Source organism: Enoplosus armatus, chromosome 7 (genome assembly GCF_043641665.1).
Source record: "Enoplosus armatus isolate fEnoArm2 chromosome 7, fEnoArm2.hap1, whole genome shotgun sequence".
In the NCBI taxonomy this organism is placed as follows: Eukaryota; Metazoa; Chordata; class Actinopteri; order Centrarchiformes; family Enoplosidae; genus Enoplosus; species Enoplosus armatus.
This window is the reverse complement of record NC_092186.1, coordinates 24375552-24399226: the sequence shown is the minus strand read 5'-3', so window position 1 is coordinate 24399226 and position 23675 is coordinate 24375552. Positions and strand designations below refer to the sequence as shown.

Below are 23675 nucleotides of genomic sequence, written 5' to 3'. Positions count from 1 at the left end.
GGAAGAGAGGGAAATGCAGAGGAAAGGGGGAGGGGTTTGGGGAAGCGAGCAAGGATGGAAAAGGGGAGGAGAAAATGAGAGGAGGGGGTCCAGTTTCCATCCCTCACCACAGGAAGTCTGTGTGTGGTTTAAATGCAAGCCAGAGTCTCATTTCTGCAGACTACTTGTGTGTAAGTGTGTGGAGAATACAGCAGCATGGCCAGCCGGTGAGTAAAACTTTCCCTTTCTTTTCTCCACTGGTTTTTTACATGTTCGAGGACAGAAACAAAGCTCTGTTTAAAAAAAAAAAAAAAAAAAAGACCTTTCGAGGCTCAAATGTATCGGTTTCTCAGGAACGAAATAAGACAAAGCAACTAGTAGACGCCACTCAGTGACGTTTGTTGTTTTCCTTCTCAGAGAAAAATATTTGTATGTAGAGTTTAAATGACAGATAGAAAAACAAAACTCTGATTTTTTCAACACGGGATTCAGGAAAAAGTGATTGCTGCAGCAGTGGGAAACCCAGTGAAATGATTGAAGATCATGTCTGCACCCTGGAGAAAGACCTCGGTTAAATAACTGAGGAAAAGCTGAAGTCTTTGCACTCCTAAAATCTTTGCTATCAACCAAAGCAGACGCAGACAAGCTTGTTTTACTGGTGTAGTTTTTTTTTATGTCTCATGTCAAAATGAGGCTCAGATTTACTGGATGCAAAAGTCACGTAACCAATGATTATTTCGATATTTTCATAGATGGATAGATAGACAGATAGTTAGATAGATGGATGTTAGTGATTCAAGAGGGGAAAGAAAGAGACTGATAAAGAAAGAAAATCAGATAGATGGAGAGGAGGAAAATGGAGGGAATGAAAGAGTAAAAACAGGGGGGAAAAGAACAGACCGACAGAGCCAGAGAGAAAACGAAACACAAATATCAAGAAAGAAGGACAGATAGATGGAAATAAAGTGGTGAGAAAGAAAAAAAGAAAGTTTTGTATCAGGCAGTGAAGAAGCGGGCAAGGAAACAGCAACGAGTTTGCCAAGTTGTCAGTGAATTGTAGATTATTTTAAATTATAATGTTTTTTACTTAATCATTTTGATTGTAATTCTATGGTAACTCAGCAAACTCCCATTTGCTGAGGAAGATCTTGAGAGACAACCGAAACTATACTGTGGAAATCGTGGTAAGATTGTTTTGTCAATTACTGTCTCCAAGGTCAAGAATGAACTTTCAATCTCAGGTAAGTCGTTATCTGCATCAGCTGAACCCAGTCGATCACTCCCTGCGCAGTACGCGTGGAATATGTAATTGCGTTTAGAGATCGTCCCGATTCGACGGCGAAGCACACAGAAACGGAGGTTTTCATGCAGCACAAAAGAAACCCAGTCTTTTAAAGGTCCCATGTTCTGCTCATTTCAGCTCTAGGTTTTTATTCTGGGGCTCCACTAGAGCAGCTTTGCGTGATTCACAGTCGAAAAAAAAGTCCTTATTTATCTTCTGCTGGCCCTTCCTGCAGCCCCTCAGTCAAAAATCCAACTTTATTCTATTTAACTCAACACTTACAACTGAGTGGACACCTCCACACCTTTTTCTGTCTAAATTAAAAGATGAAGATTCAATTTATAATGAAATGATATGATGGTGACCATAATCAAAGGCAAAGTCAATGTAGAAAGACAGGGCTGAGCGGGTGGAGGAGCATCCCTGTACTTGGTGGGCGTGCTGTACCTGGAGCAGGTGACCTGCTGGGGGTGCGGTGACTGTACAGTTGTGACATCACAACCTTACTGAAGTCCTGACGGCTTGTTTAAGGGCTAAAATACGGGCCGTGTGCATTTTTCCTTACTTACTTTCACATTATTTATATAGCACCTGCCTTATGATCAAACAAGACATGGAGATCTCACTTTCCGACTTGGTCACGTTATGGAATTGTTACTTAAATTCCGTTTTTTTTTTATTTTTTTTTTATTTTACTGTGCAGTGTGGAGCATCCTGCTGCAGGCTACAGGAAGATCTTTGAGACAGTGGAGGAGCTGAACGAACCTATAACTGCTCAGATCACCGGTAGGACAGAGAGCTTTTTTTCTTTTTGGCACTTTTTGACAATTGAAAGTCTCAACTGTACACTAACGTTGAAATGACATGGTATGCTTGGTGTACTTCCGCAAAGGCTGACACTTTGATCTTAAAGGAATAGCTCAGCATTTTGGGGAAATACACTTTCCGGCAGAGAAGATACCACTCTCTGTCCGTCAAATACAAGGCTGCTGCCGGTGTTACACCATATTCTGTGACCTGACTAGGATTTTCAGCTACATCGCTACTGCAAATGTTTGTTTTTTTATCACAAAACATTTACTTTTTATCATACAACCCTAACCCTATCTATTCTGATGTGTTGCTAAACATGGTGGTACCATAGTACTGTATTTAGAAAAGGGTCACACATTTTGACATCCGCGATTTGTGGAATTTGTGGCCCTCTCTGTATCTAATATCTGAATATTACAGGGTCACGATATTTGGCTAACAGCTATCAAATTGGTGATCTAAATACTGAATATTGGTGGCAACACCGGCAGCCTGTTAGCCTTAGCTTAGCTTAGCTTAGCTTAGCACCAAGACTGAAAATGGGGGGACAAACAGATGGCCCACTGTGGCCTGTATTTTCTTCACTCTGACCTCATAGCGCTTAGAAGGAAGACTGAGCAGAAGCCGTGATTCTGTGTGCAGGTGTCATACCGTCGTGGCTGGGCGGCAGTCTTCTCAGGATGGGTCCAGGTCTTTTCGAGGTGGGAGATGAGCCTCTCCACCACCTGTTTGATGGACAGGCTCTCATTCACAAGTTTGACCTGAAGGACGGTCAGGTGACCTACTACAGGAAGTAAGATTACTACTCACTGCCTTACAAAATCAGAGCACATTTCGTCATAAAAACACACTTGTTTTCGTTGGTATTGTTCTGAGATGATTACATTTTCCAGGTTTTATGTGTCTGTGTTTTTACATATTGTGTCTCGTCTGTTTGTCTCTCCTTTCTTTAGTGTCTTTCAGTGAAGCACTTAAACTACTGTTTTGAAATGCTCTCTGTAAATTACGTTTTCTGGTGAAGTAGTTTGTGGCACAGATCTGGGATCTGCGCGCGGGTCCAGGAATTTTTAAGGGATTTCTTGACATTGCTGTGTATTTTTGGCCTTTCTGGCATTTTCGAACACAGAAAAATCCAGCGCATGTATCCCGTTGTTGATCAGCTTTATTATTTCGACGCAGGTCCAAATCCAGATGCGTATATTTGATGACATCTGGTTTTTGTCAGTGCAGTTATGTGCAGCTGAGGGAAAGAGCTGACAGTAAATTCATCCACACTAGAATGAGACAAAAACGATGTTCAGACGCACGCCAGCTACAGACCACAAAAATCCTTAACCCAACCCCCTTTTTGAAAACAGGGTTTGTTATTGTGCAGAATCAGCGCTTTGTCAGCGCTTTATGGAATTCGAAATGACACTGACAGTTTGATTGCTGTTGACAGACAATAAATATCTGCGTGTAATCCCTCTGCTCAGGTTTATCAGGACGGATGCGTATGTTCGAGCCCTGACAGAGAACAGAGTAGTCATCACTGAGTTTGGCACAGCAGCCTACCCAGACCCCTGCAAAAACATCTTCTCCAGGTAAACCCTTTCAACTTTATTGAAGTCACCAGCTGAGGTTTGATTGGTCAAATATTGCAGGTTGCAAATGCAAATAGTCAGGTGTATTATAGTACACGCTTATACTCTCATATCTGCCCATTGAACATGAAGCTGGGGCCTGGACACTTTTAGCTCAACATGAAGACTGGCAAGTATTTCTTGGCAAGGACCAGTTGTGCCCCTAAAAATGTCTGTGTATATTCTGAGAAATCAAAATAGAATATTAAAAAATGAGTCATTTAACCGCCTCGCTTGACAAATTCCACTCGAAATCTTTTAAAAAACGTCAAAGATTGAAGATTTCTTGACTGGTGACATTGTTTATTGCCACGTGTCCTCCACATTTACCCCCACAGTACCTTCAGTTTATGGTCAACTTCATTCAAGCTAGAAGCTCCTCAAATGTTTTCGAAGATATTAAACTGACTAGGTTTGGTTTTTGGACTGTTGGTCAGACACTGAAATACAAGGGTTGAGTTAATCACACATCATAATGTCCAATGCCCCACTGTACTGACATACTGTCACGTTGTTATTATACTGTATTACTCATATGAAGCACACGTTTGGCTTGATGTCAGCTGACCATCATCTGCTTTCCTTGTTATTGCGTAGGTTCTTCACTTACTTCAGAGGCATTGAGGTGACCGATAACTGCTTAGTGAACATCTATCCAATCGGGGAAGACTTCTACGCTGTCACAGAGACCAATTACATCACCAAAGTTGATCCCGATTCGCTGGAGACTTTAAAGAAGGCGAGAGCTGATTGGTTTACATCATGCTGGCTCTTCTTTCTTTGCACGCAGGATGACACTGATGAAGAATGCAATGTTTCCAAATCGCTTCAAGTCTCGTTTGTTTTTTTATTTATGTAACTTGAGTACATTTTTTGCCATTTCGGTTCTACTAGGGCGTGGTTAACACAATTCAATAGATGTTTCTGACGAACCCATGACTCTGACTCTTCACCCAGTCGAATTCTTTCTCATATTCGTTTTCCGTCTCGCGTGCATGTATTCATATTAGGTGGACCTGTGTAAGTATCTCTCAGTGAATGGGGTGACGGCCCACCCCCACACTGATGCAGATGGCACAGTCTATAACATCGGCAACTGCTTTGGCAAGAGCATGAGTCTGGCCTACAACATCGTCAAGATCCCAGCTGCTCAGAAAGGTGAGTTTTGTTCTAGATTTAAACCGTCAGCAGACTCAATATTTTCATTATGAACCGAACAAGGTTGATTCGTTTCAATTTTAGAGGATTTATGTTCAACTGGATTTAGTTTTGAATTGAAGGAACTGAGTTTATTTGCATTTATTTCAACACAGACTGGATCTAATCACCTGCACACACATGTCCTTGGAATTGAATACAGCTTTGCCTATTTAAGAGCGCGTCTTGAGTTAGTGTTCAATAAGAAAGAAGCAGGTAAATGGAAAGGTGGGAAAAGAGAAAGATGGACAGAAAGAGTCCGTGTGGAGGAAAAGAAAGGAAGAAGAAAAAAATGAGAAACATGGATATTTGAATAAAATGAGCGACAGAGAGAACGAGCAAAGAAAATGAAAGAATAATAGATGAATAGAAAAGGACAAAAATATCAAGAAAGGAAGAAGCTGGTTAAAAGAGAAAGGAACAAAAGAACTTGTTGCCGTGATGCAGCACAGAAGACAAGTCAACATTAATATCACACTTTGCAATCTGTTTTAATGTTGATGTTTCCAGTCCCACACTGTCTCTCTGTGTTTCCAGACCAGTCAGATCCCCTAGAGAAGTCCCAGGTTGTGGTTCAGCTACCCAGCAGCGAGAGGTTAAAACCCTCCTACATACACAGGTAGGTACCGAGCTAGTTCTTCCATGTCTCACTTGTTTCTGTACTTGTTTGATGAAGTTTGCCCAAAACCAGTCTCTCTGCTTGTCTGTCTGTAGCTTCGGTATGACAGACAACTATTTTGTGTTTGTGGAGCAGCCGGTGAAGATCAACCTGCTCAAGTTCCTGTCGGCTTGGAGCGTGAGAGGGGCCACATACATGGACTGCTTTGAATCCAATGAGAGCATGGGGGTAGGCCGGGGGCGGGGGTGAGAGACATGCATGACCAAAAGGGACACACACAACGACCACAAAGAGACGCAAAATGACCACAAAGAGACGCAAAATGACCACAGAGAGACACACAACGTCCACAAAGAGAAACAAAATGACCAAAGAAAGACATGTGACTGCCTGTACATTTCTGTTCATGTACAGTGTGTGTGTGTGTGTGTGTGTGTGTGTGTGTGTGTGTGTTGTAGACATGGTTCCACCTGGCCACTAAGGACCCAGCAGGTTATTTGAGCAGCCACAAGTTCAGGACATCAGCTTTCAACATCTTTCACCACATTAATGCCTACGAGGACCAGGGATTCATCGTGGTCGACCTCTGCACGTGGAAAGGGTGAGAGCGTGGCCCTGCGCGTCTGTGTTTTGAGCATTTTACAGACGGCACGCCTGTCCTCACCCTGACACCCCTCCCCTACTCTTTCTCCTCAGCCATGACTTTGTGTATAACTACCTGTACCTGGCCAACCTGAGGGAGGAGTGGGAGGAGGTGAAGAAAGCAGCACTGGGAGCTCCTCAGCCCGAGGTCAGACGATACGTACTGCCGCTGGATATACACAGGGTGAGTGCACACACACACACACACACTGCAACGCAGTAATGTCATTACTCATGTGTTTTACTGGTTGTATAGCATTCCTTTAAGAACTTTTATTTTGAAATGCCTGTGTTTCTCTCTCTCTTCTTGAACTTACTCATAACTGGTTACATACACCTTTGTATACTTCACAGTATATATTTATGTATATTTTTTACTACACAAGCTGTGTAGCCATCACAGTTTATATAAAATCCTGTTCTTAAATGTCCATAACCTGTCCACATTACAAATGATCATTTATTACTGTACACCTGCCTACCACAGTATTATATTTTATTTATAATGTATTATATATTAAAACCTCTGCACTATTTTATGTGTTATGTCTTAGATTCTCTTCTTATTTTCTTTTTATTCATATTCTTTGAGCATTGTTGGGGGGGGGGCTGAGAATGAAGGATTTCATTGCCAATGACTGCTTCGCTGGAATTGTTGTGCATATGACAATAAAGAACTTGAAACTCGAAAAACATTTCATAAAATGCACATGAACTGAGCTGATTGTAACGGCTCTGTGTTTTTAAGTTGTCTCGACTGTTTAAACCAGGCTTAACTTAGCCTTATTCTTTAAGCCAGCTCTTGGTTGGCTTTGTGGAGCAGTTTACCCTGTATCAGTGTTTCACTCATGTCAGAGTTTTCATGTAAACCGCGCTTTTCACGCTCTTAAACCACCCCCCTCGGACCGGAGTGCACTTACAGTTTGTGTGTATGTCCGTGCGCTTGTGTGTGTTTTTCAGGAGGAGCAGGGAAAGAATCTGGTGTCTCTGTCCTACACTACAGCAACTGCTGTTCTTCATAGCGATGGCACCATCTGGCTGGAACCTGAAGTCCTCTTTTCTGGACCAAGGCAGGGTAATAAACACACACACACACACACACACACACACACACACACACACACACACATGCAATGGGAGTCCTCCCGTTAGAACAATCTATATGCAGTAATACCCATGTTGTATTTTGTTTTTGTATTTTATATAATAATGGCCACTTTCACACATCATACTAAATTATTTCATATCATAACAATGTGATATGAACAATATCAACTCAAAGCAGAATAAGTTTTACATCAGCATGATGCTTGGTGGAAGAAGTGCTCAGATCTTTTACTTAAGTAAAAGTAGCACTACCACAGTGTAGCGTGAAAAGTCCTGCATTCAGACCTTTACTTAAAGGTCCCATATCAGCTCTATAGTTTTATTCTGGGGCTCCACTAGAGCAGCTTTGCATGATTCACAGTTCACAAAAGTCCTTATTTATCTTCTACTGGCCCTTCCTGCAGCCCCTCAGCCCCCCCCCCCCCCGTCGCTGACTGTGTAGTTGTGACATCACAACCTTACGGAAGTCCCGACGGCTCGTTTAAAGACGCAGTTTCTGAATACGGGCCGTGTTTCATTTCTCCGTGGACTGAGCGTTTTGATCCTTTCACAGTATTTATACAGCACCCAGACCTGCTTTAGAACCAGACAAGACATGGACATCTACAATATGGGACCTTTAATTAAAAGTTCAGAAGTATTAGCATCAAATTATACTTAAAGTATTCATTGTGCAGAATGACCCATTTCAGAATCATATATATATATATATATATATATTACATTGTCGGATTATAATTATTGATGCATTAATGTGTTCATCACTTTAATGTTGCAGCTCGTAAAGGCGGGGCTAGTTATAATTACTGTGCAATGCAGCTACTGGATGGCTTAATCTATAATAGCACATCGTCATTATTTAGTTGATTATATTTTGTATTAACAATCTGAGTCAGCAAGGTAGCTATTAACTGAAGATATCAAATAAATGCAGAGGAGTGCAAGAAGGACAATATTTGCCTCCAAAATGTAGTGGAGTAGAAGTAACCTAAAGTACTTGAGTAAACAGGTTAACAGCTCGATTGTTTGCGTAACATCTCTCCTGCTGTCTCTCAGCCTTTGAGTTTCCACAGATCAACTACTCTCTGTGCCGTGGGAAGAAATACTCCTTCGCCTACGGCCTGGGACTCAACCACTTCATCCCCGACAGGGTAGGAGCGCTTCCATCGGTCACAGGAGGAGAAGTCCCCGAAAGTGTTTGGTGACGCTGGTGTGGATGTTGTTGTTGTTGTTGTTGTTAATGAAAGCCGTCGGTTGTGTGTTGTTGACTCGCTGTAGATTGTCAAGCTGAACGTGCAGACCAAAGAGACCTGGGTGTGGCTGGAGGAGGACTGTTACCCATCAGAGCCGCTGTTTGTACCAACACCTGGAGCTGCAGAGGAGGACGACGGTAGAACACACACACACACACACACACACACAGCTACAAGTGAAACATATGGCACATTGTGATCTTAAAAAATGTTACGATAATTACAAAAGACGAGAGACACAGAAGGCTACTTGGCTGGAGGGACACCCCAGCACTCGATACTTGAGAGTCAACTGCTGCGAAAAGCCTCGGTTACACAAGCGACAGCACGATGACAGAAAATCAAACCTGGAAGGGGAACAATTGGCAAATACGGTGGTAATTAAATTCATTTGATAACCTCTTGAGTTTCAAATACCACCAAGTATCCTTGTTCCTTTGACCCTGAATGTAGCATTTATGAGAGGTCATGTCGCGTGGGAACAGAGCATAAAGAACATGAGATTTTGTCCTCTTGCATCTGTACAACTACAACTACGTTATCGAACAAAAAAAAAAAGAGAGAACAAAATAAACGCCATTTGCCAGAAATAACTGAACGATCAAAAGGTTAGCCTCTGTCCTAATCTGCACCTGATCGAATTCTACGCCTAAATCAAACCTCGGCCTTGATTTGTGCCTACGTCTCGGCGTTGCAGGTGTGCTACTGAGCATCGTGGTGAAGCCAGGTGCAGAGAGACCGGGTTTCCTGCTGGTGCTGGACGCTGTGAAACTGACGGAGCTGGCGAGGGCAGAGGTCAACACCATCATCCCTGTGACCCTCCACGGCACGTACAAACCGTGACACCGGTCTTCATCCCAACCCGGGCCGAGACGCATCCTAAAATACACCGCCTTCACTTTCCTGTCAGCCGACTGCACTAGAACTGGATTCCAAATAGTAGTTTGTTTTTGCCAAGCAGCTGCTTAAGTTGAATAACTGAAAATGGCTCTGATCCATATCTGAACCTATCATTCCCCTCACAGTGACCTCAAACTCACCAACAGTCACTTTACTCAAACAAATCCACAGCGAAACATTAGCCAGTAGTATGAAAATGATTTACATCAAATGTCATAATCTGTTCATTATTTTACTTTGGAGTGATGTTTAATTGGCAATGCATCAGTGGTTAATGCAATTCTTTGATAAGTAACGTTTGATTTAAGCATTTGTCTTTTTCACCAGGCCCTTGGGACATGTTATAAAACCTGGTACATTTATTATGTGGCTAATTAACATGCTATTAATGTTCCTTGGGTTCAGGCTTGGAGCTAGCAGTGTGTGTGTATGTAAAAATGTGTGTATGTAAAATACATTTTTTTCTTTCATAGAGACAATTTAAAAGCTACAGTAGGCAATATTATTGAATTGTAATTTTGGTTGAAATAACTAACTTTGACCATTGCATGTCACCAACAATATTTAATTGAAGGGCAATCAGGGGTTTCTGTGTTTTGATTCCTCTCTTTCCAACCGTTCTGATTCAGGCTCCAAATCCAGAAGGTGGAACCTTCTGTAGAACGCCCTTGTTTGTACAGAGTCGATGTGATTGGCCAGTTACGTGCTAGCAAACCCTGACTGGTTGTTTGATTCAGACCTGGTCCAGTTTTTTAAAAGACTAAATACAAAGGGGCATGCAATGGTCAAAATTAGTTATTTCAACTGAAATTATAATTCAATAATATTGCCCGCTGTAGCTTTAACAGCCGGTGGAGAAAAAATGTACAGAGAAATCACCTGCAGCATGAGTTTACTGCATAAAGTTTACTTTGCTTTTGTTAAAACACATTCACATTTACTGCATTGAAAATGTTTTATTTCATAATTAAAATAGCACCTACACATTTGTGAAATCATCCTTGTAAAGCAAGAGATTACAATTAAATATAAACACAATGTTTTATACAAATAAAAACAATTACGTGACAATGACCATTTGACGTCCGTCCTTCAAACTGCTTTCGGCAGATTTTAATCTTTATCTCTTGACTGTTTTTGACACAAAAACTAGAGGACGGGTGACTTGAGGATACATTTCTATAAAAATACATTTCCATCCAGTATTTGCCAGCGAAAAACAGTGTCGATTAAAAAACATGAATTATCTCTCACATTATTGATGAATTATAACACATGTATATACAGCAGCCACAAGGTCATAATGTTCATCACCTCCTATTAAGTGTTCCTTTTTAATGTGATAATACGGCAACGTTGTTTACAGCTGTTTGTGCTGCCCCCAAGTGGCCACAAATATTTATTTATGCAGGTTTAAGGAAGTCATAACATTCTGTGGGACCTTTTGAAGCTCTCCATCACCTTTAAAGAAAGGGGTTGGTTCATTAGGATGGGCATGCTGTTCATATTTCTGTACAGTGTCCATGCTAACACCTTTTTGCATTCAATATTTGATATCATTATTTACTACATGACCCGTGTAATCAAAACATAATGACGGGCAGAGGTCTGTAATGTCCGGAGGAAGTGAGGAGGAGAAGGATGGACGCTTCTATATACGTAAAAGTGCCGACTGCAGTTTCTCTGTGGACAGCTGATACTGCTGCTGTTTGATGATGTCCAGGCAGTCTCTGACAACCTGCAGACAGACAGATTTGCGGAAAAATGGGCGGTAAAAAAGTTGAAATAGTACTTTGTGAGAGCTGAAACTTTCGTGTGCCAGAGTTAACAGTTGTTAGTGTTTTTATGTCTGCTCCTAAGCCACTTTTTAACAGCTTAAACAAAATGTTGTTTTACCCTCCTTGTGTCCTGAGGCAGGATGACTCCATCATCCCAGAGCCTGCCCGAGGAGTAGAAAGCTGAGCTCTCCTCCTTCAACCTCCTGTTCAGGTCATCCTCCTGTTTCTTCTTCTGCTCCTGCTCACTGTCAGGGGGAAGCAGAGAGCCAGCGTGACCCGGAGCTGCCATCGCCACTCTGGCGTTGGGCCACAGGAACAGGAAATTGGGGTCAAAGGCCCGCCCACACTAGAGACAACCAGGAAACAAGGTGCAAATTACTGTGGGATAAATCCCACATTAGTATAATGTATGATTATACTGTAAAATAATAAGGACACCTTAAATATCTGTAGTGTGACAGATGCACTTACTTAGAAAGTCCAGTATTTTAGTTTATGCTATAAACAAACAAAAAAAACTGCAAAAACAATGCTGTGGAAAAGGACACATTTGTTATCCATTTAATCTTCCCAAAGACGCTTAATTTCTGAATTAAGGATAATACTACCTTTAAATTCTAGCTAGGTAAAAGACCAACGTTTTTGGTACTACAGCAATGTTTACTGAGACTCTCACCATGGCGTAGCTGTCGGCACCATGGCAACCGCCGATCACCACAGTGATTTTGGGGACGGAGGCACACGCTACTGCTGACATCATTGAACCCTGAGCCTTCAGGCGGTTACTGTTCATCTCTGCCTAGAAGAAACACACACACACACACACACACACACACACACACACACACACACACACACACACACACACACACACACACACACACACACACACACACACACACACACACACACACACACATATATTCAAGAAAATCAGAAAATCAGAATCAGAAATACTTTATTGATCCCCGGGGGGAAATTATACAAGTTTCAGGTGCTCCCATTCAAGAGTAGAAAAGTAGCCTAAATTTAGAAATGAGCAATATGTACAAATACAGTTAGAAAAAAAAACAAAAACAAAATATATGCATGTACAATATTGAAAAAAAAAAAAAAAAAAATATATATATATATATACACACATATATATATATATATATATATATATACATATACATACATATATATGTACATATATACACATATATATATATATACACATATATACATATACATACATATATATGTACATATATACACATATATATATATATACACATATATATATACATATACATATATACATATACATACATATATATATGTACATATATACATATATATATACACACATATATATATATACACATATATATATATACACACACACACGTACATATATGTATTGCACTGGTAAATTGTCCGAGATGACCCGTAGCTTGGACAGCATCCTCCTCTCTGACACTGCTGTCAGAGAGTCCAGCTCCAGAGACAGCAGAACTATTTGGTCACATTTGTTTTATGATGTATTTTGATACATGTGCATTTAAACAAGTCTGTGTATGTGTGTGTGTGTGTGTGTTTTACTGGGAGTGAATACCTGTGTTGTGGAGAGTGTTAGAGCTGCTGCTGGTGCCGTGTTCTGGAGGAAGAGGAGGGGGATGTCTCTCTGGTCACACAACTGGACAAAATGGCTGCCTTTCAGTGCGGCCTGGTACGACAGCTCTCCGTCGTTGGCTACTATTCCCACCAAGTGGCTGACAGGGTACATATACACGGACGTGAAACCAAATACTCACAGACTACTCACATGCTTAAATTATGAGTCACATAATAAAACAATGACTGCTGGAGCTTTGCTGCTGCTGCTGCTGCTGCCGCCTGGTAGTTAGGCTGCTAGGCTGCTGAGGCCAAGCTCACTGTATACAGGAAACCTCAATAGGTCACTTATCAAAGTGTCAGGAACACTCTAAGTGCTGGTATTACTGGCAAAGTTTAGTACGTTATTATTTAAAATGTCTATAAGTATGCATGACGAACAAAAGGCAATTCACAACAATTCAATTCACTATCTTAACTGCGATTATCAACTCAGTATTAATACCGCTTTCCAGACATCCTCGTACAGGTCTTATGTGGCAGTTAGTCATTGGTCAAGGGGAGATTTGTTGTGGTCCTGGGTTTGCTGATCTCATCAAGACGTTACTGAGGGCAGGTCGTGGAGTTTGTGAGTGTAAGGGGTAAACGATGCAAGCGATAACAGCACCAGTAAGACCAATGCACCCCAAAAATACAGAAACTACATCCTCTGTGTGTTTACTTTTGTTCAATTTGTGCTGACAATCTGCTTGTAACATATGCCTTCACAATAATCAAACATTTTCATATTATTATGACATAATAATTATTATTATTATTATTCTAACATTGTTGAAGACTTGCCGTTTGTTGGCTGACAAGCAACAAACTAAATCTGTGAGTGTGCGTTTGCATCTTTTACCCATGTATCTTTGCAAAGCCAGTGGTGAGTGTGGCTCCATAGCGAGCTTTGAACTCCTGGAAGCGGCTCCCGTCCGTCAGCCGACTGACTACCTGGACGGACAGAAACAGCCGACAGAATGTCATTAATTCTGGATTCAGTGAGACAGAAACATGACGTCGTGATTTGCCATGGAAATCCTCATTTCTGTTTTGTTTTGTCTTCGTGTTTTGGTGCCGATTGCTCATCACTGGGGTGTTTTTGCACCGCACCTCCCGGAGGCCCCCCGATGATTGAAGCTGGCTGTTTAGCCAGAGAAGAAGGACTGCATTTACTCAGTCTACAGAGCAAATAGCTTTGTGTGTGCGTGTGTGTGTGTGTGTGTGTGTGTGTGTGTGTGTGCATACTGTACCATTTTAACATCCAGACTGTAGCTGTAACTTCTGGGAGCAAGCCTCAGAAGCTCCTCTGAACTATACAGCGGCTCCTCCTCATCCTCCTCCTCTTCCTCGGGCAGTTGGAAGTTGAGGGTGGATATGATGTTTCTGGTGTAGTCGTACGCCTCCTTTTCTTCCCAGGCAAAATGGTCCACACAGCCACTCACCCTGAAACCAGACAATAAATTCATGTGGTTGTTTCTTTGATAACTGTATATTTGGAGGGCTGGTTTGATTGATGGACCTACTCAGCATGAAGCCTGGCTCCTCCCAGGTCCTCTGGCGTGACTTCCTCCCCCGTGGCGGCCTTGACAAGTGGCGGCCCTCCGAGGAATATGGTCCCTATACGGTGCACCATCACTGTCTCTTCCGCCATGGTGGGGATGTAAGCTCCACCTGCTGTGCACGACCCGCACACCACCGAAACCTTTAGGATTATTTATTGTTTTTATATCGATATAGCAATGTAAAACAGTCATTTTGACAAAATTCTTGCAGACCATAAAGTCTTACTGCGTAGGTTAAAGTACTTAATTGAGAAGGAATCAAAGAATCTTTCACACTATTGGTCATTTGTACTGCCTTTATCGATGACATTTGGTCCTTAGACCATCAGATCAAGCTTTTTGTTCATTTTACTTGATGGAGGTCTAAGGTCAGAAACGTCATTAATTAAGAGTACATGTGTGTGCAAAATGTCATATAACACACAACCAGGCTGCTACAGTCCTAAAACATGGACTGCATGCATTTTTATCTTCTAAGGCCTAAAGCTTTTGATCTATTAGTTATTATAAAATTACTCATTTAAAACTGCAAAATAGAGGGAATCTTAAAACTTGTATACTTTTTGTTTTACATGGCCCCAGAATGATAGCATATCAAATGTGACATCTGTTTAATGTTGATATAATATAAAGAGTTCATTCACAGCCTTCATTTTGTTTTTTATCCCGTTCTGTTAAAGCAAGCCTGTGCTACTTTTTCCTGTTTCTTCACCTGTGGGATCTTGGTGGCAGACATGATGGCTTCGTTATAGAACGTCCTTCCGCCCTGGTTCTTATCAGGAAAGATCTCTGACTGGGTAATTATATACACAGAGAGAGAGAATTAGAGATAGAAATAGCAGACATTATAGTTCAGCTGACATTCAGATCTGTGTGTGTGTGTGTGTGTGTGTGAGTTAACCTGCAGTGGTAGAAAAGCCCCTCCAGAGTCGACCAGGTAAACACAAGGCAGGCGGTTCTGAATGGCCACTTCCTGTGCCCGTAGCTGCTTCTTCACTGTGATTGGATAAGCTGTGCCGCCTTTCACTGTGGCATCGTTGGCAATGAACACGCACCACAGGCCATTGATCCTGCCAATACCTGGATGGACACACACACACACACACACACACACACACACACACACACACACACACACACACACACACACACACACACACACACACACATGCAGTACATAGGGCCATAAGTCAGTGGCATGCATGTGCATCACACTTGAATCGTCATAAGATGGGAAATAAACTGCTAACAGTATGAAATAAAAGAAGTAAACTGAGTAAATAAACACTTGTCAGATTACAAAGTCTATAGTTAGTACCAAAAATAAAGGATTGCAGCTAGTGGTTTCTGACCAGTCAAGCAGCCGGCTGAAGGGATGTCCCCGTACTGCAGACCCAGACCAGCGAATGGCGACAGCTCAAGGAAGTCCTCATCATCAAACAGGAGGCGCAGCCGATCCCTGACCAGCAACTTCCTGTTTCTCTGGGTGTGTCTGGCTATGGCGTTTTCCCCTCCTCCTTTCCTTACCTTTTCACTCAGCTCCATGTACCTTGCAGAGAGAGAGAACGAACGGCACACGTTTACAAATGTATTTCAATAAATAATGAAATGGTTGGAAATCAACTAGAAAGGAACCTACGTCTTACGGCAGGCGTTGCTGTTTCGCAGGTTAGCTTCATACACATGTTGGTGGATGGGCTGCAGCGGCTGCTCCAGCACTGGGAAGGCACTGCGCAGGGCTCTCCTCTTCCTGGCTGCAGAGCTCACACAGCGGACTGAGCACTGCCAACGCTGCTCAGCCAACCTGCAACACGAGATTCATGAACGATTAATGGCCGGCCATTTTCTAATTCACAATGAAAATGAATTAACTCACAAAAGGGAGTTGTTTTTTTTTGCTTATTTATACCAATTAGTAAATGTTCACTAATGTCCCTTGGCTTTTACTTGGGAAGGTGCATATCAGCCTATCAGTGATCTGTGCAGTGTGAAGAAGCGGTGACACTCAGCAGTGATTACTGCAAAAGGTTCATGTACACCTGACCTGCGCGGGGGCATGTGGGAGAAGTTTTCCTTCAGGGCTTTCTGCCAGAAAGACAGGACTTTCACCCAGGAGACCGCTGTTCATGTCCCGTGTGAAACCAAAAGTTGTCGACTTTTTTATTTTAACCCAAACCATGATCTTTCACAACGTTAACCATGTGTTAGAAAGGCTTTATGGCTTTCTATTAATGTACGTTAACTAACTGGTCCTTGGCCTCCCTGTCATAAAGTGGCCCCCCCGGGCAAAGCAAGTTGAGTGTCCCTGCTGTAGGATAAAGTGTTCTGGTGAAAATGGCATGTTTACAGCATGACATGACGGAAGAGTATCTGAAAATCTGTAGAATATGTAAATGAAAATTATTGTCAGAATGTTTCCTCATAGCTGATGTCTCCACTATATCACTGGCTCCAGTGCTACATGCTAATACTTTAGCATGCACTGCATTAACTGATAGTATGTCAACACTATACACATACAGATGTTCATCCACATTATAGTGATTTTTAGCAGTGGGCTGAAAAATATATATTGATTTAACTGTATATCAACATCACAAGAGCAGCGGTTTTAATTGCCTACATAATTAACAGCATGTAAACAAGCTGTAGCAAGCAAGAGTTTCTTTTTTCACAGGTTATAAAGACAACTGTCACCAGCAAATTGACTCAGCTGTAGCTATTTAACATCAATTCTGTGAGTTGGAGAAACAGCTGTGATTTTGTGAATTAAGTAGGTCAACTCTAATATTATAGTAATAGTAATATAAGAGTAATATCAAGTTCACCACTAAAGTAATATCTAAAAATGACCACACAAAGGCCACAGTACTATTGTGCATGATTATATTAATGTCGAAACAAAAGAATTGCAATATAAATCACAATTCAATATTTTCCTCTATATACAAGTTGCATATATAGCAACTGAAGCATATACATTTCTGTAAGTAGGTCATCATTTAACATAAACCTAGCGATTTAGTCACCTGTGATGTCTCTCCTTTGCCGTGTTTCTCAACATCCATGACGGTGACTGGGTGTAAGGAGGCACAAAGGCAGGACACACTCTTCCTCCACTACACAGACTTTTTTTTTTAGACAGAGAGAGAAGCAACAAACACAAACAAACAGGTCGTGAATACAGAATCAGGTAAATAATTCACTTTTTCACATGGACACGGACCACATTACAGATGCTTGTTTGATACTCTCTTTATGACTGCAACTTTATGTGCGCGATCAAATTACTGTCTACAGATTCACGACAGGTGGTAACGTCAACACCTTACAGTTACAAGATCCTGTGTTGGATTCTGACCCAGCCAGCTGAGGCATGTGTCCATGTTGGCATGGATTTTCTCTTGGTGACTCAGTCCAACCTACTGCAGATTTGGAAACTCTTAAATTGACTGTAGAGTTCAGAGTGTGTTTGTCATTTTTCAAGCAAAAATGCCAAATATTCTCCAGTTCCAGTTTATCAATTAAGAGGATTTACTGCTTGTCTTTGTCTTATGTCAGTGATTGAGTACTTTTACTTTTGATACTTAAAGTACATTTTGCTGATAACATTTACTCACTTTTACTTAACCCTCCTGTTACCTTCAAATTTACTAACATCTTTTATCCTTGGGGTCAATTTGACCCCAGCAATTTAAACCTCCAGAAAATGATTATAATTAAAATTGTTACCCAAGTTTATGTGTCAGGTACTTTATGTTTGTTTGTTGACTACCTAAATAGCCCTTTAAATAAAACAACCCCCCTTATACATCCAGAATACCTGTTGCGCGACTATGGAGAAATATGCAGATCACCATAAAATCTCACTGATTGACCTAAAATTGGAAAGAGATATCTTTTTGGTGTTTTATTGGCTTTATATTATTTCTAAGAACATATTTTTGTTATCTATAACATTTGGAATGAAAAACAGAAAAGAATAGTAACATGTATTATGTTCGGGGTCAATTTGATCCCAGGAAAAACAACCCCAATTTCAAAAATTTAGAAGGATTTTATTTGTAAAACAGAACATCATCATCATCAGAACATCTGTAAGGAACACATAACAGTTCTTTATTTACAGAAAACCTATAAAAAAGTACATTTGAGCATTGTGTCAGGGATTGTTCTATGCTACTCTAAGTGCTATGTATGCGAATTTGTATGTGTGAGATAGTAAAAAAACAAAGTTACATAGTCACTAAAATTAGTTTAACAGAATACGAACAGACAGAATATGAACAGCATATTATTTTTCCTTCAGGCCACCAGAAGGTACATTCCAGCCTTTTGTCTGCACTACTGTACACATGATGTGCAGAGAGTGCATGCATGTTCCTTGCAGATGTATTTCTTGCATTTCACACAGGTGTTACTGATCTTGGAGTCATTTCTGTTGGGACAGACCTGGCACCTGCCACGTTTCCTGCCTGCAGTTTGAACCACTGGAGGAGTTGGGGTGTGTGTCTCTGTTTGGATGTCCTTCACAATAGTTGCAGCCGCTGTTGATGCTCTTGGAAGGCATCATCTTCTCTCGATATGAGGTTTCACCAACGCGTAACCCAGCTGCTCCAGGAAAATCCTCCTTCGACTCAGTTTTCCACTGTTCCAGTCCTTGTTTATTTCACTCCATATTACACATCAATGATGTTGAAGAAAATTACAAGGGGCCAACGGGCAGTCATACGTCGGCAGCTGTATGTGGCTGTGACCTTGTCCAGGTTATCAACCCCTCCCTTTGTCTTTTCTGGTGCTCCGGACAGCATCTTTGTGCATGGTGCTCATCAGCAGGACATTTTTCCCTTTCTTGGGGCAACAGGAGACGACAGTGGCTCTGCCAGTGAAGGCAAACATTGAAGATGTTACCTTCCTGTTCTTCATCACAAGCAGCTATCAATATCTTCGCGGGAACCATATTTTACCACCCCCACAGCGTGGGAAATATCAAAGTTCTCGCGAGAATGATGTTTTCCCCTCCCCCATGTCGTGTGAACTATCAGTGGTTCTCGCACTACTACAGTTATGGTTATTTTAGGTTAGGGCCCTAAAGCTTTTTGAAGATTAAGGAGAAAATTGCATGTTATAGTGACCTCAATATCATGCAAAACAACCAAAACAAATGTGTGTAAAATGTTGATATTTCTTATATGTTTTATACAGCTAAAACAGCCTGGGGTCAAATTGACCCCAAAGAACACTGATGCGTACAACATGTGTACAGGACATTGAAAATATATCATCATGTTAATTTTATCTTTACCCAGTTGTCCCCATTAAATTAGGAAAAGTCACTAAATATGAAGTAAAAAAAAAAAATGATCATCATCAATCATTTATTTAGAGATGTTAAACATTGAATGAGTCAAACTGACCCCAAAGATAATAGGAGGGTTATGTGACATTTTAGATACAGGACTTTTACTTGTACTTGTTTCGCTTGTGAGTATTTTAACAGTGTGTTATTGCTTTTACTTGAGTAAACGATTTGAATAACTCCACCACCACTTATTTCAAGGGAGGGAAATAGCAGCACCATTAAACTACACATTCTTCACATTGCCGACCAGCACGGGTCCCTTTAGTGAACCGTGGTGGTGCAAGGTACCTTGAAGTTCAAGCAGAGCTATTCACGTCTTTGTCCCCTTTTGAGGTCACTTTCGCCTGCATACTCACATAAACAGCACCTTATATATCAACGCTAGGTTGCATCACTTGCTGCTAAACGTTTGAACCCGGGAAACATTCACATCTCCATACGTAAACATATGGGGGCTATACGTTAGCCTAGCACATGGGGTGTCAACGACACTTCTTCCATTTAAAACACATGAATATACTATATATATATATATATATATATATGTATATTATATATATATGAGAATACTGTGGAATGTTTTTTTTTTGTGGTAACGTATGGACAACCTTTGAAGCAAGATAAGTCGTTAGCTTTAAAAAGAAAAATAAGTTATGTATGCCAAAGGTCGTGAGTGCACAAGTGACAAATAAACATATAAATGGATGTATGGACGAAGAGAATATGTAACGTCTGTTACCTTGCCATGCAGCGGTACATGTCTGTCTCTGTCCGTCGTAACACCGCTAATTACACAACTTTTGCGGCTAAAATGTAGCACCGAAATAGACTTACTCCATCACCGGTAGCGTAGGCGGTACTCTTCTTTCTCCCGGTTGAGTTTGATGGTCGTTTGCCAGCTGTAATACACATTATCGCCCCCTATAGGACAGGAAGGAGGAGATGGGTAAAGTAAAATAAAATAATCCCTTTATTAATCCCTCAGCGGGAAAATTTGCGTTGCTATAGCAGCATACAGGAAAGTGCAATAGCAAGAGACGTAAGTAAGAAAAATCAATAATAAATAATAAATAAAAACAATAAAGACCGTTATAAAAAAAAACACCAACTATAATTTACAAATTCACAAGTTCACAGAACGGGTGAAGGCATTTTACTGTATGGCACATAGAGAGATGTAGATGTTGCAGAGTGGATTGTGTGGATTTCGGTGTGTGTGGTCGACTGGGAGCAGTGCTGATTGTAGATTGGCAGTTAAGATAAAACTGGCAGACAGAAATATCTGTGCTTGACACCAGTATAATGTAACCACATATACTCAAGTGATGTACTTAAGTACACATTTAAAGGTTCTCATTTTACATACACGTACGTGCAGTTTAAGTACTTTATACTCCTATACCCCACTGCCATTCAGAGGGAGTTTTTACTGGGTTATACGTTTTGACAGCTGTTTGTATTCATTATTTCACAAATGAACATATTACATGCAAAGTACACATCAGCTGATATCAATCACTCTGACAGAACACTCAGTACAGAAGCTCTCATGTTCAAGTTCTTACATTATGTTCCCTTTTTTGAATGATTAAGACCGAGAAAAGTGTAATATATATATATATATATATATATATATATATATATATATATATATATATACATTGTTGAAAATGTGCGTAGTTGAGTTTCACCAGTCTATTAGTGACTACAGCTGTAGTGATACATCTTGGCCGCTAGAGGGACCTGCACATTCACCAATGAATGAGTAGTGTTCTCTCCAAAGATCGTTTATTATCGCAGTAAGAATTGAACATAAAAACACAAACTGGCCCACAACAACCCAGTGAAATGCATGGCAGATACATTTCTGTGGCAGTATTTCTACTCATAGAGTAGAGTAGAGTTCCAACTTTTTAACCCCACAAAAAAATGAAATAAAGCTAATTTTCTAAAAAAAAAAAAAAAAAAACCTTCACTTCAATGTCAGTTTTAGCCATAGGCTAGTGTTTTTTTTCTATGTGGGTCATTTGATTTAAATAAACCTTAGATGTTTTAAAGGAATACATTTGCATCAGGAGATATTGGAAACCTTCTGTGCAAGTAAGACTCTGATTGTTCTCTGAGAGGTGAATAGCATAGCTTCAATGACAAAACTGACTAATAAACTATTTGAATGATGAAAAGTAATGAGTCCCTAATTATTACTGTAAGGCAGAGAGCATAGCCTAAGGTCTTACATCATTTGTATTGTATTTGTATCAAAATATTGTAACAATATTATAGGAGATAAAAACATGCACCCCAGTATAGCATTTCTTAGAAATAAGATATAGACCATAGACAAACTCTCCTTTTAAGATATTATTACAATTTTCTTTCTGGCCATGACAATGAATTTGTTTGCTCCATGGATCACATTTACTGTCGCACGGGAAGTAGAGCGGGTTGGGGGTTCGACCCCCCCCCCCCCCATGTCGAAGTGAGCGACACACTGAACCCTAAGTTGCTCCTGATGGAGACCAGCACCTTGCATGGCAGCTCGGCCGCAATCGGTGTGTGAATGTGTGAGTGAATGGATGAATGAGACTTAAGCTGTGAAGCGCTTTGGGAACCGTATAAGTGAGATTTATTCATTCATTTATTTATCTGCAGTCTGAGTTTGATACACAACCTGTCTCCAACACAATGAATCATTTGAGCTTATGCTTTTCACACTGTGATATGTAAGGAGATTGACTTTAAATTGCCTTAGAAATTGAGCAAATGGGCTAACAAGGACAATGACAAAATATTGTAAAACGGATTAAAATTGGAATTGTTTGAATTTAAAATGAAAAGTGAGATAATCTGTCCCAATCAGAAAATATATGAACTGTGGTTCTTCTGTGGCAGTTCTTTATAATTAATTGTCTGAATGGAATTGAATTGCTTTATGTTTTTATGTTATTTTATTTACTAGGGTCCTTTGAATTTTTTGTTGATTCCAGGTAGTATGTTACATAAACATCTAAGTCTAAAATCACCTCATTATTTTAATACAGTTTGTAATCTATTTTATACATTTCTTTATTTATTAAGTTCTAAATCCACTTGGATGACCACTAACAATAACAATATTTGTTGTTCTGTGGTCCAGGGCCCCTGCTTTGGGCGGCCCTGCTCATTCTAGGAGGCAGGAGAGGAGGAGGAGGAGGAGGAGGAGGAGGAGTGTGTGTTTGTCTGCAGTCAGTCAGGAGGACCGGAGTCCCAGCGGCAGTTTAGGAGAGTCTGAGCGGGGAAAACTGCGTTCAATACGGGAGAAGTCAGAAGGGGGAATCCGCAATGAGTTGGGGAACGGAGCTCTGGGTATGTTTAAACTCTTTGAACTGACCAACCGTATGGCTTGTTCGCGTTGTGTTTTGTCGCGGACAACACACCGACTTCGGGGGGGGGGGAGGAATTGAGTGGAAGAAAGGTGCCGTGTTACCTTGTAGCTTTGTGTGAAAAAAGGCGAGCGGCTAACGTTAACGCTAGCTGCCGGCTGGGCTGTTAGCCCGGCGCGGCTAAAGCTAAAGCTAATCCGCGGCGCACCTCAACGGCTGTGACAGCGGCGGAACAATAGGCGAGTCTGCCGACACACGGTCGCGACCGCCGGGGCTGGCGGGGGGGGGGGGGGGGTTGACGATTACTTGTCAACTGGAAAGATATCTGCGCTGCTGAGCTGATGTTTTTTGCTTGACTGGCAAGTTGCTAAGTTGCATCTTGACGGTTTTTTTGTGTGTGTGTGTCACACCCTGTTTCTGAGAGAGGCTGGCAGGGATCCCCGGCGGCAGCAGGGTGATCCGGGGTGGAGACCACACGGCTCTGCTCGGTCTACCTAAAATGAACCTCACAGCTGTGTGTGTTCCGCCGGCTGATTGGCATAGCGTGTCTCTTTGT

At 41.1% G+C, this 23675-nt stretch overlaps 3 protein-coding genes across 4 annotated transcripts in view; 2 read left to right on the top strand and 1 right to left on the bottom strand.

Annotated features, from left to right (window-relative positions):
• Nucleotides 1–180: 180 nt before the first annotated feature.
• Nucleotides 181–9357, top strand: LOC139287577 (retinal Mueller cells isomerohydrolase-like). Its single transcript, XM_070908682.1, has 14 exons — nt 181–206; nt 1965–2047; nt 2717–2867; nt 3550–3657; nt 4294–4435; nt 4707–4854; nt 5431–5512; nt 5608–5740; nt 5971–6113; nt 6209–6338; nt 7115–7229; nt 8318–8412; nt 8540–8651; nt 9212–9357. Exons 1-14 carry the CDS (start codon nt 196–198, stop codon nt 9355–9357), a joined length of 1599 nt encoding a protein of 532 aa, XP_070764783.1. The 5' UTR covers nt 181–195.
• A 1004-nt stretch (nt 9358–10361) lies between these two features.
• LOC139287898 (biotin-dependent 3-methylcrotonyl-coenzyme A carboxylase beta1 subunit) lies at nt 10362–20539 on the bottom strand. Its single transcript, XM_070909110.1, has 13 exons — nt 20497–20539; nt 17425–17523; nt 16035–16199; nt 15748–15944; nt 15297–15475; nt 15108–15188; nt 14357–14535; nt 14084–14276; nt 13693–13784; nt 12793–12949; nt 11869–11991; nt 11311–11538; nt 10362–11152 (listed from the first exon to the last, which is right to left on the bottom strand). The coding sequence occupies exons 1-13, from the start codon at nt 20514–20516 to the stop codon at nt 11066–11068; spliced, it is 1800 nt and encodes a 599-aa protein (XP_070765211.1). The 5' UTR covers nt 20517–20539; the 3' UTR covers nt 10362–11065.
• A 2484-nt stretch (nt 20540–23023) lies between these two features.
• The window catches only part of fnbp1l (formin binding protein 1-like), a 38098-nt gene continuing 37446 nt past the window's right edge, over nt 23024–23675 (top strand). For both annotated transcript variants that reach the window (XM_070908372.1, XM_070908371.1), the window contains exon 1: nt 23024–23102. In XM_070908372.1, coding sequence (XP_070764473.1) covers nt 23079–23102 — 24 coding nt within the window. In that variant the 5' untranslated portion in view covers nt 23024–23078. The remainder of the gene's footprint in view (nt 23103–23675) is intronic.

What these genes read in the sequence shown, in the direction of transcription:
- LOC139287898 (XM_070909110.1), bottom strand. Translation starts at nt 20,516, where the DNA reads ATGTACCGCTGCATGGCAAG. An exon ending in AGCAACGCCTGCCGTAAGAC is followed by an intron (nt 15,945 to 16,034) that starts GTAGGTTCCTTT and finishes TCTCTCTGCAAG; the next exon opens with GTACATGGAGCTGAGTGAAA. An exon ending in GTGCCGACAGCTACGCCATG is followed by an intron (nt 11,539 to 11,868) that starts GTGAGAGTCTCA and finishes GGTTGTCTCTAG; the next exon opens with TGTGGGCGGGCCTTTGACCC.
- LOC139287577 (XM_070908682.1), top strand. An exon ending in TGCAAAAACATCTTCTCCAG is followed by an intron (nt 3,658 to 4,293) that starts GTAAACCCTTTC and finishes GTTATTGCGTAG; the next exon opens with GTTCTTCACTTACTTCAGAG. An exon ending in CGCTGGAGACTTTAAAGAAG is followed by an intron (nt 4,436 to 4,706) that starts GCGAGAGCTGAT and finishes TATTCATATTAG; the next exon opens with GTGGACCTGTGTAAGTATCT.